The sequence below is a fragment of the Fringilla coelebs genome, assembly GCF_963513975.1.
Source record: "Fringilla coelebs genome assembly, chromosome: 4".
NCBI classification, from domain to species: domain Eukaryota; kingdom Metazoa; phylum Chordata; class Aves; order Passeriformes; family Fringillidae; genus Fringilla; species Fringilla coelebs.
The window spans coordinates 29,803,265-29,816,698 of record NC_140032.1 but is presented as its reverse complement, the minus strand read 5'-3'; the positions used below and the strand labels follow the sequence as shown (position 1 = coordinate 29,816,698).

Sequence of the window (13,434 nt, the reverse complement as noted above, 5' to 3'; positions counted from 1 at the left end):
GGAAAATCAACAATAATAGTTTTAAAATTGTTGTAGTAGGAGGTCCATCAAACCCATGGTAGCAAACTGGTGACTGTTTTGGACAGATTCTATCCCACTGAATATCCAACCTATTGATTTTTTAAATTATTGTTGTTTCTCAGTCAGAAATCATGGAAGCCTAGAACAATTTGTGGTCAAAGGGACTTCAAAGATCATCTAGTTCCTACCCCTAATATGTGCCTAATTATATACATATACATATACATATACATATACATATACATATACATATACATAATACTAATGATGTAGGAGTCACAAGCTGGTGATCTGAGAGTTAATAATGTGTTTTAGATGCTCCTGTTGTCAGGAGTGCAGCAGATGGAGAATGCCCATTTTGTGCCCAAGGTGGGAGAGCAGTGGAAGTGGAGCTCTTGAAAGTGGAGCTCTTGAAAACATTTCCCGCTGAAAAAATTACTGAATGCAAAAATTTCCAGTGTGACCTCTGCTGTCAACCCTAACAGGAATGTAGGGAGCAACATCAAAAAGTTTCTTTTTAACTCTTTTAAACTCTCTTAATATTGTTTTAAATCTTAACAGAGATTTGCATGGGAGAAAATTTGCCTGATTGAGACCCATTGAAGAAAGACCTTCTACCAGTATTATCTCTTACTTACTATTATTATTTTAATTGAGCTGGAATGGCTTGAATGGAGCTAGAGTTTAACTGAAGGACAGGCCCTGCCTTGCTGTCACAGGGTTTTGGTAAGATGAGATCACAAGGAAGAACTTAAGTGAAAAATTGTCTTTGGAAGTGTTAAGTAAAAGGTTTTTGGATACAGAGGTACCACAAGAGAGGGGAGAAAAGGAAAATTAAGGAAGAAATAAATAACATAATCACATTTTCTCATATAGTTACTTCTTTAATGTTGCGCTGAAAAGAACTTTGTAATAGACAAAATGTGAACATTGAGCTCCCACTATTGAGCTTTCTGTCATAGCCTAATTATTTCTTTTTTTTCCCTCTGTCTGTTTTTTTGTATAGGTGGAAAATGTTAGGTTACTTGATCGCTTATCTTCAAGAAGAGCTGTGGTGGGAACCTTGTATTTAACAGCTACCCATGTCATATTTGTGGAGAATGGTTCTGAAACCCGCAAAGAAACCTGGGTATGAGTTTTTATTATTTCAGTTAGTTGTAAGTGCATGGCACTTTACTGATGGGAATTTCAAAATTACTTCCAAAACACTTTAAAAATAGTTCATTACTTCCTATGGATGCTTTTATGCACCCATGTGAAGTTCTAGCCTGGTAGTTTTCAAAATTTTTCAGTGGATTCTAGATATTACAGTATAGTAAGAGGAATAGAAGGCCATCCACTGTATGAATACCAGATGTGATTGACTGAGGAGCAGCTGCTGTAAACTGCACTGTTGCTCCTATCATCCAGGAAGAACTGAGGAGAAATGTCTTGAATGTGAACTGCTTCCTTGACTCTGTCAATTCTTGGCCTTCTCCTTTACTGGTAGTGTTGAATCAGTGATTTTGTTGGTTTAATACTTTGATTTTTTAAATAAAGCAGTATTTTGAAATAGTTGTTTTGATTGATTGACAACATACATTGCCTTTTCTGTTTAACCCCAGCCACTGACCAAACCACACACAGCCACTCACTCACTCCCCCAACCAGCAGAATCAGGGAGAATCTAAAGGGTAAAAGGTAGAAAATGGGTTAAGACAAAGAGAGTTTAACTGGGAAAGCAAAAGCCACACTCACAGGCAAAGCTAAACAAGGATCAAATTCACTGCTTCCCATGGGCAGGCAGGTGCTCAGCCATCTCCAGGAGAGCAGACCTCCATCACATGTGACAGTGGCTTGGAAAGGTGAATGTCATCACTCCAAGTGTGCCCTGCTTCCTGCTTCCTTCCACCTTACACCCTGAGCGTGGTGTCACATGGTCTGGAATCTCCCTTTGGTCAGCTGGGTCACCTGTCCTGGCCGTGTCACTCCCAGCCCCATCCCTCTCAGTTTCCTGGCCAGCATTGCAGTAGGCCTTGCTCCATGTGAGCAATAACAAAGCCAGTTCTGTGTGATCAACCCTGTGTTCAGTGCAAATCCAGAACACAGCCACTGTGAAGGAAATTAACTCTACCCAGGCAAAACCAGCTCACAGGTACACATATAGGTACAGCTGTTGCTCGGTGTCATACATCTGAGAGTCTTTTATGTAGCTTCATTATGCAGCCCTTGGCCATTTTTGCACTAATTAACTCCATCTTCCTTTGATCCCACTGTTCCTGACAAGATTTTATTGTAATATTTCATCTCATTTGATGCAGTACTTAAAATTATATCAGCATTACTGTTCTACCCATGAGGAGGCACAATATTTTAGCCTTATGTAACTGATGCTGGTTCATCTTTTCCCTGTGCAAGTAGATGAAAAGAGCTTTGACAACCACTAGCTTACACTAAAGCAAACAAACAAAAAGCTTTGGGTAATGTGAGCAGGCTGATGTTTGAGCAGCTGAAACACTCCAGAAATGCCTCTTTGTCTGCAGGTGATCTGTCAAGCTGCTTGAGCCTGAAGCTGGAGATAGATCCAAACTACAAGAGGAGGAGCATGAGGGTTTTCTGAAAGAGTAGTGGAAGTACTGTGCCTGCTCTGGCACATCATTATAAGTAATTGCTTTTCTTCTTAAAAATTTCACCAGCATAACTCTTTTCAATTCCCCTCAGGTTCTGCACAGCCAAATTTCCTCTATTGAGAAGCAAGCCACCACTGCCACTGGGTGCCCCTTACTGATCCGCTGCAAGAACTTCCAGGTGATCCATCTGGTGATCCCTCAGGAGCGAGACTGCCATGACGTTTACATATCCCTGATACGGCTGGCTCGGCCAGGTATGGGGAGAAAACAGCACAAAAATCAGCCTTCACCCTGAAGAGGGAGAATTTAATGGAAGAAATGTTTCTGTGCATCTTTGTCCTTTGCAGGTTAAGAAAAAGAGTTTCAGTAGAGATGTGTTGAGATAAATATTGATATAATCATTTGCAGATCAGTGAAGAAAGCTCATTATAACAAGTAGTTTACTCCATAAAGTATGGCATGAACTTCTATTTAAAATAATACTCTAGGGCATCATGGGCCATGAAATATATTATAAAGATATATTGTGTGCAACTCATTTGGTGGATGCCTTGTGTAAATGTAAATGTAATATTCTAAATTCAGGTAACTTTTATGTCCCTGTTGTGACAAAAACTTTACAATGCATTTAGTGGTCCTGTCAAGATTTCCATTTTGAAGTTCTGTGCTGCGCACAAATTCCTTAAAATCAGTGAAAGGTTTAGCAGCAAGTAGTTGTTTTATTTCACTGGGCTGCCTGTGTTTTGGCCTATTATTATCTACATTTTGGATATGCCCTGTGTGTTTCTGAATTCAGTTCAAGATCCTTTTGAAACCTTTCCCCTTTTCAATGAAAAACCAAATGCTGCATCAAAGCCCAACCTTTGATTGCCTACATTACAGCTCCTCTCTGCACTGTGCTCTCCTAAGCCCCAACTGACAAATCTTCTGAATAGTTTATTTTAAACTATGATTTTATAAATATAACACCAGCTTTGGTTCTTTATTATTATTATTTTAACAGTATGCAAAGAAATGATCTGTTGCAGTCTTTACAAAGCTGACAACAACTTGGTAAGCCAGGTGATGCAGGGTGAAAGTAATCAGAGAAATTTAAAATAATTAGAAAAATTCAATCAGTGGTTCTGCTGATGAAAATCTGGATTCATTCCATGCACCCCAGCTGCAAGTACATGTTCATGTATGCTGGGAGGCATGTGATTCTGTAATCCTTTTTCTGGGAAGCAGGAGGAGGTGTGTGTGCTGCTATGCACCAGATGATGAAAGGAAGAGTAGCTGAGGGCCCTGAATACAAGTTCTGTGACTGACTGCAGTGGACAAGAAGGTCTGAGTAAAGAAGATGCAGTAACAGCACTGTGGAATTGGCTCTTTGCATAGTCTAGCTGCACAGCAGTTTTCCTTCTCCAGCAAACCATCTGATGGGGATTTGAGACAGGATAAGATCTTGCCTACCTACTCAAAATCAGAAGGCTCTGATTCAAGCTGAGTCATTTGTACCTGACTGTGCTCTTCCCTGTCATTTTGTCAGGCCACAAAGCTGTATTTCCTTTGGATAATATGGTTGCTCAGCTTTAGAAGGTATTTTTTACTCCATGAGCAGATAATTTGACCTATTTAGGCTCTATTTTCCATTTTCTTTTCCATTCTTTCCATTCTCTCCTGTTCTTTTAATTCATTCCTGAGAGAAGCTCATGTTGTATACTGGCTTAACATGTTCCATGCTATCTCATATTCTAGTTACAATAAAGGTGAAGATTATGCCTAATTTTATTTTTGCTAGAATTTTAATGAGGTCAAGCTGTCCGCTGAATTTGGCCTTTTTGCTTAATTAAGCCATTTTGTAAAACAAGCTGACCATAAGATACTACATATTTAATAGCAGGTTTACAGATGTTTATGGCAAAGTTACTGAAAGATTGGGAAAGATCCTCTAAGTACTGGCAAAGAAGTGGTAAGGCACTGACTACTAATACTTGAACATTTTTGTTACTATGTGCAGATACCACCATGTGAAAATACTTATAATGTTGAGGCAGACTTCAGTAACCTGGATACATAGGTAGATTGTTAAAGACTTTCCTTGTGCCTATGAGCAGCAGGTCCATTGGAAAGAAAATCCAGATGCTTCTGACAACAAAGCAGTGAAAACAGGAGCTCAGATTGCTACCAAAAGCTCAGCTTGTGTTTATGGATTGTGCTAAAACTTTAGGTTAACATGTGAGAAATAAACCAGATTGTCTTCCTAATCTGTGCCATGCTAGAAGTTTGAAATTAGAGAATACAGAAGGAGTTTAAACTGCTGGGAAATGTGGAAATCATTCTCTTTTTTCTTCCTACTCAAGACTTTGTTGATTTTCAGTATGTTCCAGACAGAGTTAACATGAACATCCCTGTAACAGCTGGGATTCAGTAGCAGTGGTGTCTGCCTGCCACTGGTCACCAGGATTAGGATTAATTAAATGTATATATACTCCTAAAAAAAGTTTCAAAACTCCAGCACCACCAAACTTTCAAATATGGTATGTGGTTGAAGGGACAGGTGGCATGGCTGCTTAAACAAATTCCTGGCCATGATAAAATATTTGATGTAGCACATGCTTCTTTTATGCTATTACATCATGTGCATCCTGAATGCATTTGCTAATAATTCAAGGGCTGAATTTTGCAGTCCACAAAACTGTGATTTCATTGGATCTATTGGAAATCTTCCTAATTAGGGACAGCGGCTACTGAGGTGGTTTTTTTTTCATTTTTGGAAGAATGTGCTGCAAAGTCCATTGTTCATATCTTTTTTCTTTGCCACAGGATAGATGTTACATTAATAAATCTAGACTACTCTAGATAGCAAATTCTTTTGAAGAACAAGTGCTTACTCTGGCACTGGCTTTAGTTTTCTTTGGATGAAAGCCTATTGCTGACATTTTGTCTTTGTGCTGGGGAAAGTTTTTACAAATCTACTGAAGACTAGCAGAACAGTATATCTTAAGTAGCACTTCACTTAAGGCACCTACATTGCAACATATACAAATAACAAAAAAGCATGTGCTTTCAAAATTTTCTTGACAGTAGGTATAAAACAGGATATGTGCTTTTGTAAAGCAAAGTGTACTCTTTGAAAGGAAGCTGCATCAAGGTCTGTGCAAAGTATGATTTCAGGATGAGAAATCTGAAGTCATTTACCCTTTCTGTTTCTCTGCTTGTTTTTTTTTCCCCAGTGAAATATGAAGAGCTGTATTGCTTCTCCTTCAATCCAAAATTAGATAAAGAAGAACGAGAGCAAGGGTGGAAGCTTGTGGACCTCAATGAAGAATATAATCGGATGGGTGTTCCAAACAACTATTGGCAGATTAGTGATGTAAACAGAGACTATGGGGTAAGTTGTTGTGATTTTTCTGTCCCAGAGGCTGTCTGTACAACAAATCAGCAGCCTGACTGAGGACCACCATAGTGCTTAGTGGCAGTATCTCTTTGTGCTCAGTGCTGTACACGCATGTAGTAAGGTGCAGTTACTCTACTACACATAAAATGGCACACAGAGAGTGAGAGAAAGGATGGGTCTTCATTTAACAGATGTGGAAATGAAAAGCAGAAAATAAGTCCACTGTGTTTTAAATGTTAGAGTTCAGCTGCCTGGGAAGAAGTTCAGGTCATCCCTAAGGTTGTGTGTGTGAATAAGAGTTTCCCTGATATGTAGGGCTATGTAAAATTACTATGTAGTCATTTTAAGGAAAAAAAAAATTATTCCAGATGGAACAATTGGCAATATTTTTTCCTCACTGGCTGTTCCCACACTCCTTTTGAAGCATCTGTGATTGACTGTCAGTGATTTTCACAGTGATCTTATAGGTCATAAATCTTCCTAGCTGCCTGCTGTCCTTCCTCATTCGGTCTTGTATGATTGAAGATCTTTTAATGTTAATTCATTGTGAGAAATCATAACCAAGATATTTTTGAAGGAAGTTTGTCCATGCACTCCGTTGGTTCGGTTGCTGGAACATATCCATGTTAAGGAAGGACTGTGACATTCTCAGAAAAGACTGAATGTGCTATCAGGGTTTGTTTTCTTTTTGTTAAGATGAGTGGAAAAAAATGTATGATCTCTGTTAAGATAAAGTGCAGAAAAAATGTCACAATGAATAAAATCCAGTTCATCACGGCAGCAGCAACTGTAACCACAAGCCTTTCCTTTCCTTTCCTTTCCTTTCCTTTCCTTTCCTTTCCTTTCCTTTCCTTTCCTTTCCTTTCCTTTCCTTTCCTTTCCTTTCCTTTCCTTTCCTTTCCTTTCCTTTCCTTTCCTTTCCTTTCCTTTCCTTCCTTCCCTTCCCTTCCCTTCCCTTCCCTTCCCTTCCCTTCCCTTCCCTTCCCTTCCCTTCCCTTCCCTTCCCTTCCCTTCCCTTCCCTTCCCTTCCCTTCCCTTCCCTTCCCTTCCCTTCCCTTCCCTTCCCTTCCCTTCCCTTCCCTTCCCTTCCCTTCCCTTCCCTTCCCTTCCCTTCCCTTCCCTTCCCTTCCCTTCCCTTCCCTTCCCTTCCCTTCCCTTCCCTTCCCTTCCCTTCCCTTCCCTTCCCTTCCCTTCCCTTCCCTTCCCTTCCCTTCCCTTCCCTTCCCTTCCCTTCCCTTCCCTTCCCTTCCCTTCCCTTCCCTTCCCTTCCCTTCCCTTCCCTTCCCTTCCCTTCCCTTCCCTTCCCTTCCCTTCCCTTCCCTTCCCTTCCCTTCCCTTCCCTTCCCTTCCCTTCCCTTCCCTTCCCTTCCCTTCCCTTCCCTTCCCTTCCCTTCCCTTCCCTTTCATTACATATCTCTCAACTCAGAAAATAATTTCTTCCTGGCCAACCTTAGTGCTTTAGTCATCTCAGAAAGTCAAAGAGAGATACTGAATATCCTTCTGACCCCAATCAGAATGCTACAGACAATATCAGGAAAAGGTGGTAAAAACAGGATTGCATCTGTGGTCTCACTTGTCTTCAGAGGTAATCTGGGGCTTTTTTTGCAGGTTTATCAGGTTCCTCTCAGAAGTGGTAGGCATTGTCAGGGCTGCTTGCCTTTTGGTAGCCTCATTTGATGTGGCTTAATTTCTTGTTGCCATGTCTCTATTTTTGTCCTTTTTTTTCTTATCAATTTTTCTGAAAAATTTGGCTCTGTTGTCCCCTCCCATTATTGTCCCCTCCCAGCAGAATGTTTGAGAACTTCACTCACTCCCATCCTTACTCCCAAATTCTTCTACAGAGGATACTGCCGTTGTAAATACAACCTTGCTATGCATAACAACAAATCCTTTCTGGGATGAATGTTGTTAAACGTCTGCTCTCAGCAAGACATGAATTAACACTTGTAAATATAGCCCTTCAACCCTTTTGCTTCAGTTTTTCCATCTGTAAGTTAGGATTAACACTTTCCAGCTTCAAAATGTTGTTTTGAGGACCAGCAGTAATATGTTTACAATAATAACAGACTATTCCCTGAGGTTTGAGTTCCTTGGTATTTTGCTTTTGCTGTGAAAATGGCTAAGGCTGCTTGCACTTTGCAGACCAAACAAACAGAGTTTCCTTTCACAGGTCTGTGACTCCTATCCTACAGAAGTCTATGTACCAAAGTCTGCAACTGCACACATCATAGTGGGGAGTTCGAAATTCCGCAGCCGAAGGCGTTTCCCAGCTCTTTCCTACTACTGCAAGGGAAACAATGTAAGTGGGAATTTGTAACCTCAAAGCTTTTGCTTATTTTGGCCTTGGCCTCATAATTCTTCTAGTAAGGTTTGGCAAGACAAAATCGGTGTTTATGTAATTAAAAAAAAATATCAGTGTAGGCTGGTTAGTGTGGCTAGTTCATTAACAGACATTTAATACAGACATTTAAACCCAGCTTCATCATCCAGCTAACACAAAAAATGAGTGATCCCTGTATCACAAGGAAGTGGAGTAGTACAGGAGGCCCTGAGACATGGGTGGCAGAGGAGTGAAGGCCAGTAGCAGGCAGCTTAGTTGCTGACTGGGAGGAGAACAGAGCAATTTTGGATCTGGTAGCTTGAGAGCAAGTTGAGGAGGGTCAAAAATTATACTTGCATCAGTTAGAGAATCAGGAGCAGCTTTTCAAGAAAAGATCTGTGAAAAGATGCAGAAAGGATGGATATAAGAGCTACTAAATTTTGGCTGAGCAGTAGGTTGTGGTTTTTGGTTTTACTGAAGAGACTCTGCTTGTCTGCAAGAGTGAGGAGTTCCACCTTGCCCTCTCCATAGCAAACATTCTCAGGGCTGAGCAAGGAACTGCTTCACTTGTCTGTAACCATTTGGGAAAAAACCTGTACCCAGACTACTTGCATTTCTGTTTGTGGCAGCTGAGGTGAGAAAGGAGACCCTTGGACTGAAGGATCCCCAAACTGGGTGTTTTTACATTTGTGTTCCAGCCCCTTAGGGACTGCCTTAGCTCAGCTGTCATTACCAGTTCGGAGAAGGGTGTCCCCTTTGTACTCTCAAAGGATCTGTGTGACCCCTGCTTCAGTCCAGAGTGGCACTGAGAGGTCTTCCCTGGTGCTGGGGGATGGTCAGGACCTTCCAAGAGACAGAGCTAGTCTGGGCTTACAGGGTATCTGTGGCATTTGCCACACAGGCTGGGGCATATTTCTGCAGAATGTCACAAGCACAAATCATAAGCTACAATCTCCATGGAAATCCTGCCTTTACAGCAGCCCCTATCATAGATTTAAGCTTCAGAAGAAAGGAATGAGACATTATTTTTACTCCTTTACCCTGAATTTCTTCCATAAAGATCTGTGAATTTTACAATGAAGTGGAGAACAGGAAGATTTAAACACTAAATACAATTTCTGCACAAATTAAATTTTTTTTTTAACATTTTGTTCAGGTCAAATTTTTCAGAGTTTATCACTTTGCAAGATCAACTATATCCAAATATAGATATCTAGGATTCAAAACACTTGGACATTTCCAAACCTCAGTGAAAGAAACGGTTTCAGGGTCAGGTAGATTACCATTAATATCTAGTAATTCATCTTGGATGAGTTTCATGTTTCAGCCTGAATGTTTTCCCTGCTGTGATTAAGTTCAGGTTAATGTTCAAAGTACCAGGATTGTGTTTTGTATTGTGTTCACTCCTGGAACCTGTATAGTTTAAAGAGCTAGGAAATGCAGTGTTGGAGGAAATACCTCCTGGTGAGTTTGGAAGTTGCCAGTAAATAGAGTAATGGGCAGGAAAGGGGTAAGATTTATCAGCAGTTTGGGAAGAGCCTGCTGCATGCAGAGGTGTCACTCATTCAGTCCTTCATAGACAGAACTTTCACAGAGCTCCTTCATCCTGACAAATTCAGTGGTGATGTGACACCTCTGCCTCTTACACAGTCTGTGTGAATATGATAAGATCAAAGTCTGCAACTATCAGCTTATGCAATAGCATGTAATAAATCACTGGAATATATGCTGATCAGAAGACTAAAGTCTAACTAACAAGAACCTGTTTGCAAAACCATTAATAAAGTGTGAACAGGGTCTCACACAATTCTGGGTTTCTCTCTTAAAGACCCATACTTTACTGACTAACTACTGATAGTTCAAAGATGTGACTGAAAAAAGCATGTCCTTTCTCACAGTAGTAAATAATCTGCAGGACAGCCTGCACAGGTTGTGACCTTCAGTAGGCAGATTCTCTTCATGCTTGTGTTCAGTGCTTAGAAAGTGCATATATTATCCCCTTGCATTCTATAAATATAGCTGTCCTCTGCCTAGCAAAAATAAAAATCTCCCTGCCTACCTATTTCACATTTTGTTTCTTCTTTCCTGGTTTCATCTGGAAAGAAGGGTCTGTGGAGAAGCTCTCTTGCCTCCTTCAGTAGCCTTGCTTAACACAAGTACTCCAGGAGTGAGGCTGCCTGACCCACTTCTGCAGTGAGGTCTTTTTCCTAAGGCAGTGCTAAAAATACCCCATCACTGATGATCTGGTTTCATGTCATATATTTTTGTTTCCTGGACTCATGCTGTCAGGCTGTTTAGTACAGCAGGCACTGGTGTAGGCTGGGTGTAATCAGCCTGGTACCTGGTAAGTGGGAGCACAAAAGGACCTATTCCTTTTGTTATATCAATGTTCTCATGATTTCAAGGCTGTGCTCATCCTCAAGATACCACCTTTCAGGAGTTATTCCACATTAGGGAAATACAATACTTAAAACAGCTCTAAAATTTGATTCAAGATTAGACTTGGGCCAATGGGGTTGTATTGTTTTAATGCTTCCTTGCCTTTTAAAAAAGAATGTCTTTATTAACATGTAGTTAAAAATAATGCATTTATTAACATGTGAATAATTTGACCATTCTGCCTTTCTCATGTAATTGTACATCTATGCAAACATCTAATGATCTGGTTTTGCAAATGCTTCTGGATGCTAAAGAATTTCTACTTTATAATTCTGTAAGGTTGTTTGTTTGTTTGTCTTGTTTTCTGCAGGCCTCCATATGTAGAAGCAGCCAGCCTTTATCTGGCTTTAGCGCTCGATGCCTTGAGGATGAACAGATGCTCCAGGCCATCAGAAAAGCCAATCCAGGCAGTGATTTCATATACGTTGTTGACACTCGGCCCAAAGTAAGTACATTGCATTTCTTGCACATAGCAAGACTGTGTCTGGGCTGGATCCATTTGGGAGGACACACAACCTGACTGACCAAGTCACTTCTGATCTTAGTTGCACCTGTCTAACTCCACAGGTACATGAGGATTTAGCAGGAGAATCTTAACTAGGAGCCTCGACCACATTATTATTTCTGGGAGAATTTTCTCCTTTACACTGAACCTTTCCCTTTTCTCGTTCTTAGCAAAATGTCAAGATACAGAAAAGTAAGTAATGTGTAGTTGTAACTGTTTACACACACAAGGGAGCTATCAAGTAAGTATATTTCTGATGAGACTGGCAAAAATTAATTCCCATTATAGGATGTATTTACAAGTGTTTGTAATGTTGCAAAGTTCTGACTGCTTATACTATTAATGATTCTCCATGAATGGTTTCTCCTGGAAGTCAGAAAATTCCAATGACCCCTGCATAAGGCTAAAGAAAGACACATCACTGAGATTACAGGAATGGAAGAGACCTTTAAATATCTCCAGCACTTTGGTGGTTTTGAGAGACAATCTGAAATATGATAAATATTGACATCAGATGCCATATCTATAATTGATTAAAAACCTCTGGCCAAGAAAAAAGCTCTAGAAAAAAATTATGCTATGGAGAAATATAGAAACTCAATAATGATCTAAAAGAAGTTGGAAGCTTAAAAAAACTCTGTGTCAAAATTGTCATGCTAGCAAACAGCTCAAGGTGATAAAGACTAGATAGACTTCAGTACCTGGGGGTGAGAGTAGGGATATGTTCTTATACTATCAGCAACTTTCCTCTTGAAGTTACCAAAGCCTCTGAAGAAAAGAAACTAAAGAGGCAAACCTCCACAGAATCCCTTGTAGGTATGGGATTAGCTATAGCATGGGACAAAGAAAAAGAAAGAGAATAAATGTTTGAGGAAAGGGAACAAGGAAGATGTTTCATTATCCTGAGACCAGAAGACAGAGTCTGAAAGGGCAAGGTGAGTAACACTGAGAAACATGAGAAATGGAGTGAGGAAGGGCAAACCTGGCAGAGCTGGAGCAGATGCAAGGAGCATGCATGGCTGGTGACTGAAGGCATGAGCGTTGGTGGGAAGGTGCTGGGAGTGCTCACAGCTCTAATGGGAGGCAGCAGTCAGGAAATGAGGGCCTTGGCATGTCTCACTGACCCACGTCACACCAAGGGCTGTGGAATCTGGTAACTGCTTTTACCTTCAGGTCCCTCTGTTTTGTTGGGAAAACGAGGATGCTACCAGCTTACTTGTGGTCCTGAAGCAAGTGAGCTGGGATGAGCACTAGGAAGGGATTGGTACCATTGTGTTCAGAAAGGGCATCAGACATGAAGTACAGACCTAGCTGCCTAAATAATGCTTGTTTAACAGTTTTCCATGTGTAGTAATAGTTATAGCTTGTTTCCTGTCTGATGATGTTGGTACTCTTCCCTATATAAGGCAGTTGATTTATTGCTAACAACTTACTGACTTGATTATTAATAATGTTTCACCAGGTAGTAACAGGAAGGAGCCATCCTTTAATTTTTTTTTTTTCTGGTAAATTTCTTTGAGGCACCTTCTGTGTGCAGTGAAAAAAGCCCATACTTTGTAGAGGGTGTGGAGAGGCTGAATTAGGCTCACTTAGCCATGAATGCCAGTGCATTTCCAGCAATGCTGGCTTCTTCAGGAGCCAGTCAGGACATGAAGACTGTTGTTTTCACTTAACTATTTTGTTAAAGAAAAGGTTTTGATTTAAAGAAATATTTATACCAGATTCCTACTATTCTCTGTGCAGCAAAAATGGACAGATCTACAAAACTCCGTGATCCCAGATGCCAAATGCAGCCTTGTTTCAATTTTGCACCTGACAATGCATTTATAAATGTAGAGCATGTAGCAATGGATAGGTATCAGTGGAAATGCTTCCTGGCATTCCTCAGGGAACCTTTGACAAATGCAAGGATAAGATATCCAGTCTGGTGGAAGGCTTTCCATTCCTGTAGGCAGTTAAAAAGCTGTTTGCCTCATTTCTCATAAGAACCAGCTCCTTATAAAGATCACGAATGCTGATGGATCCTTCAATTCAGTATTCCCAAGTGCTCTTCCCTCATTGCACTTGATAATTTTCAAAACCAAAGATTTGTCTGTGGAAGAAAGCTTTGTTTCCACTTCATTTGAATACATCAGGATCACCAAATACAAATTTACTTAAG

The 13,434-nt window shown here is 40.4% G+C and overlaps 1 protein-coding gene across 1 annotated transcript in view; it reads left to right on the top strand.

Moving 5' to 3' along the window:
• MTMR7 (myotubularin related protein 7) overlaps positions 1-13,434 on the top strand; it is a gene marked incomplete at its 3' end in the record, with an annotated part of 40,691 nt that overhangs the window by 11,040 nt on the left and 16,217 nt on the right. The window contains exons 2-6 of the mRNA XM_084203863.1: positions 1,028-1,150; positions 2,722-2,884; positions 5,846-6,003; positions 8,180-8,308; positions 11,079-11,213. Of these exons, the coding sequence (XP_084059989.1) occupies positions 1,028-1,150; positions 2,722-2,884; positions 5,846-6,003; positions 8,180-8,308; positions 11,079-11,213 (708 nt within the window). The remainder of the gene's footprint in view (positions 1-1,027; positions 1,151-2,721; positions 2,885-5,845; positions 6,004-8,179; positions 8,309-11,078; positions 11,214-13,434) is intronic.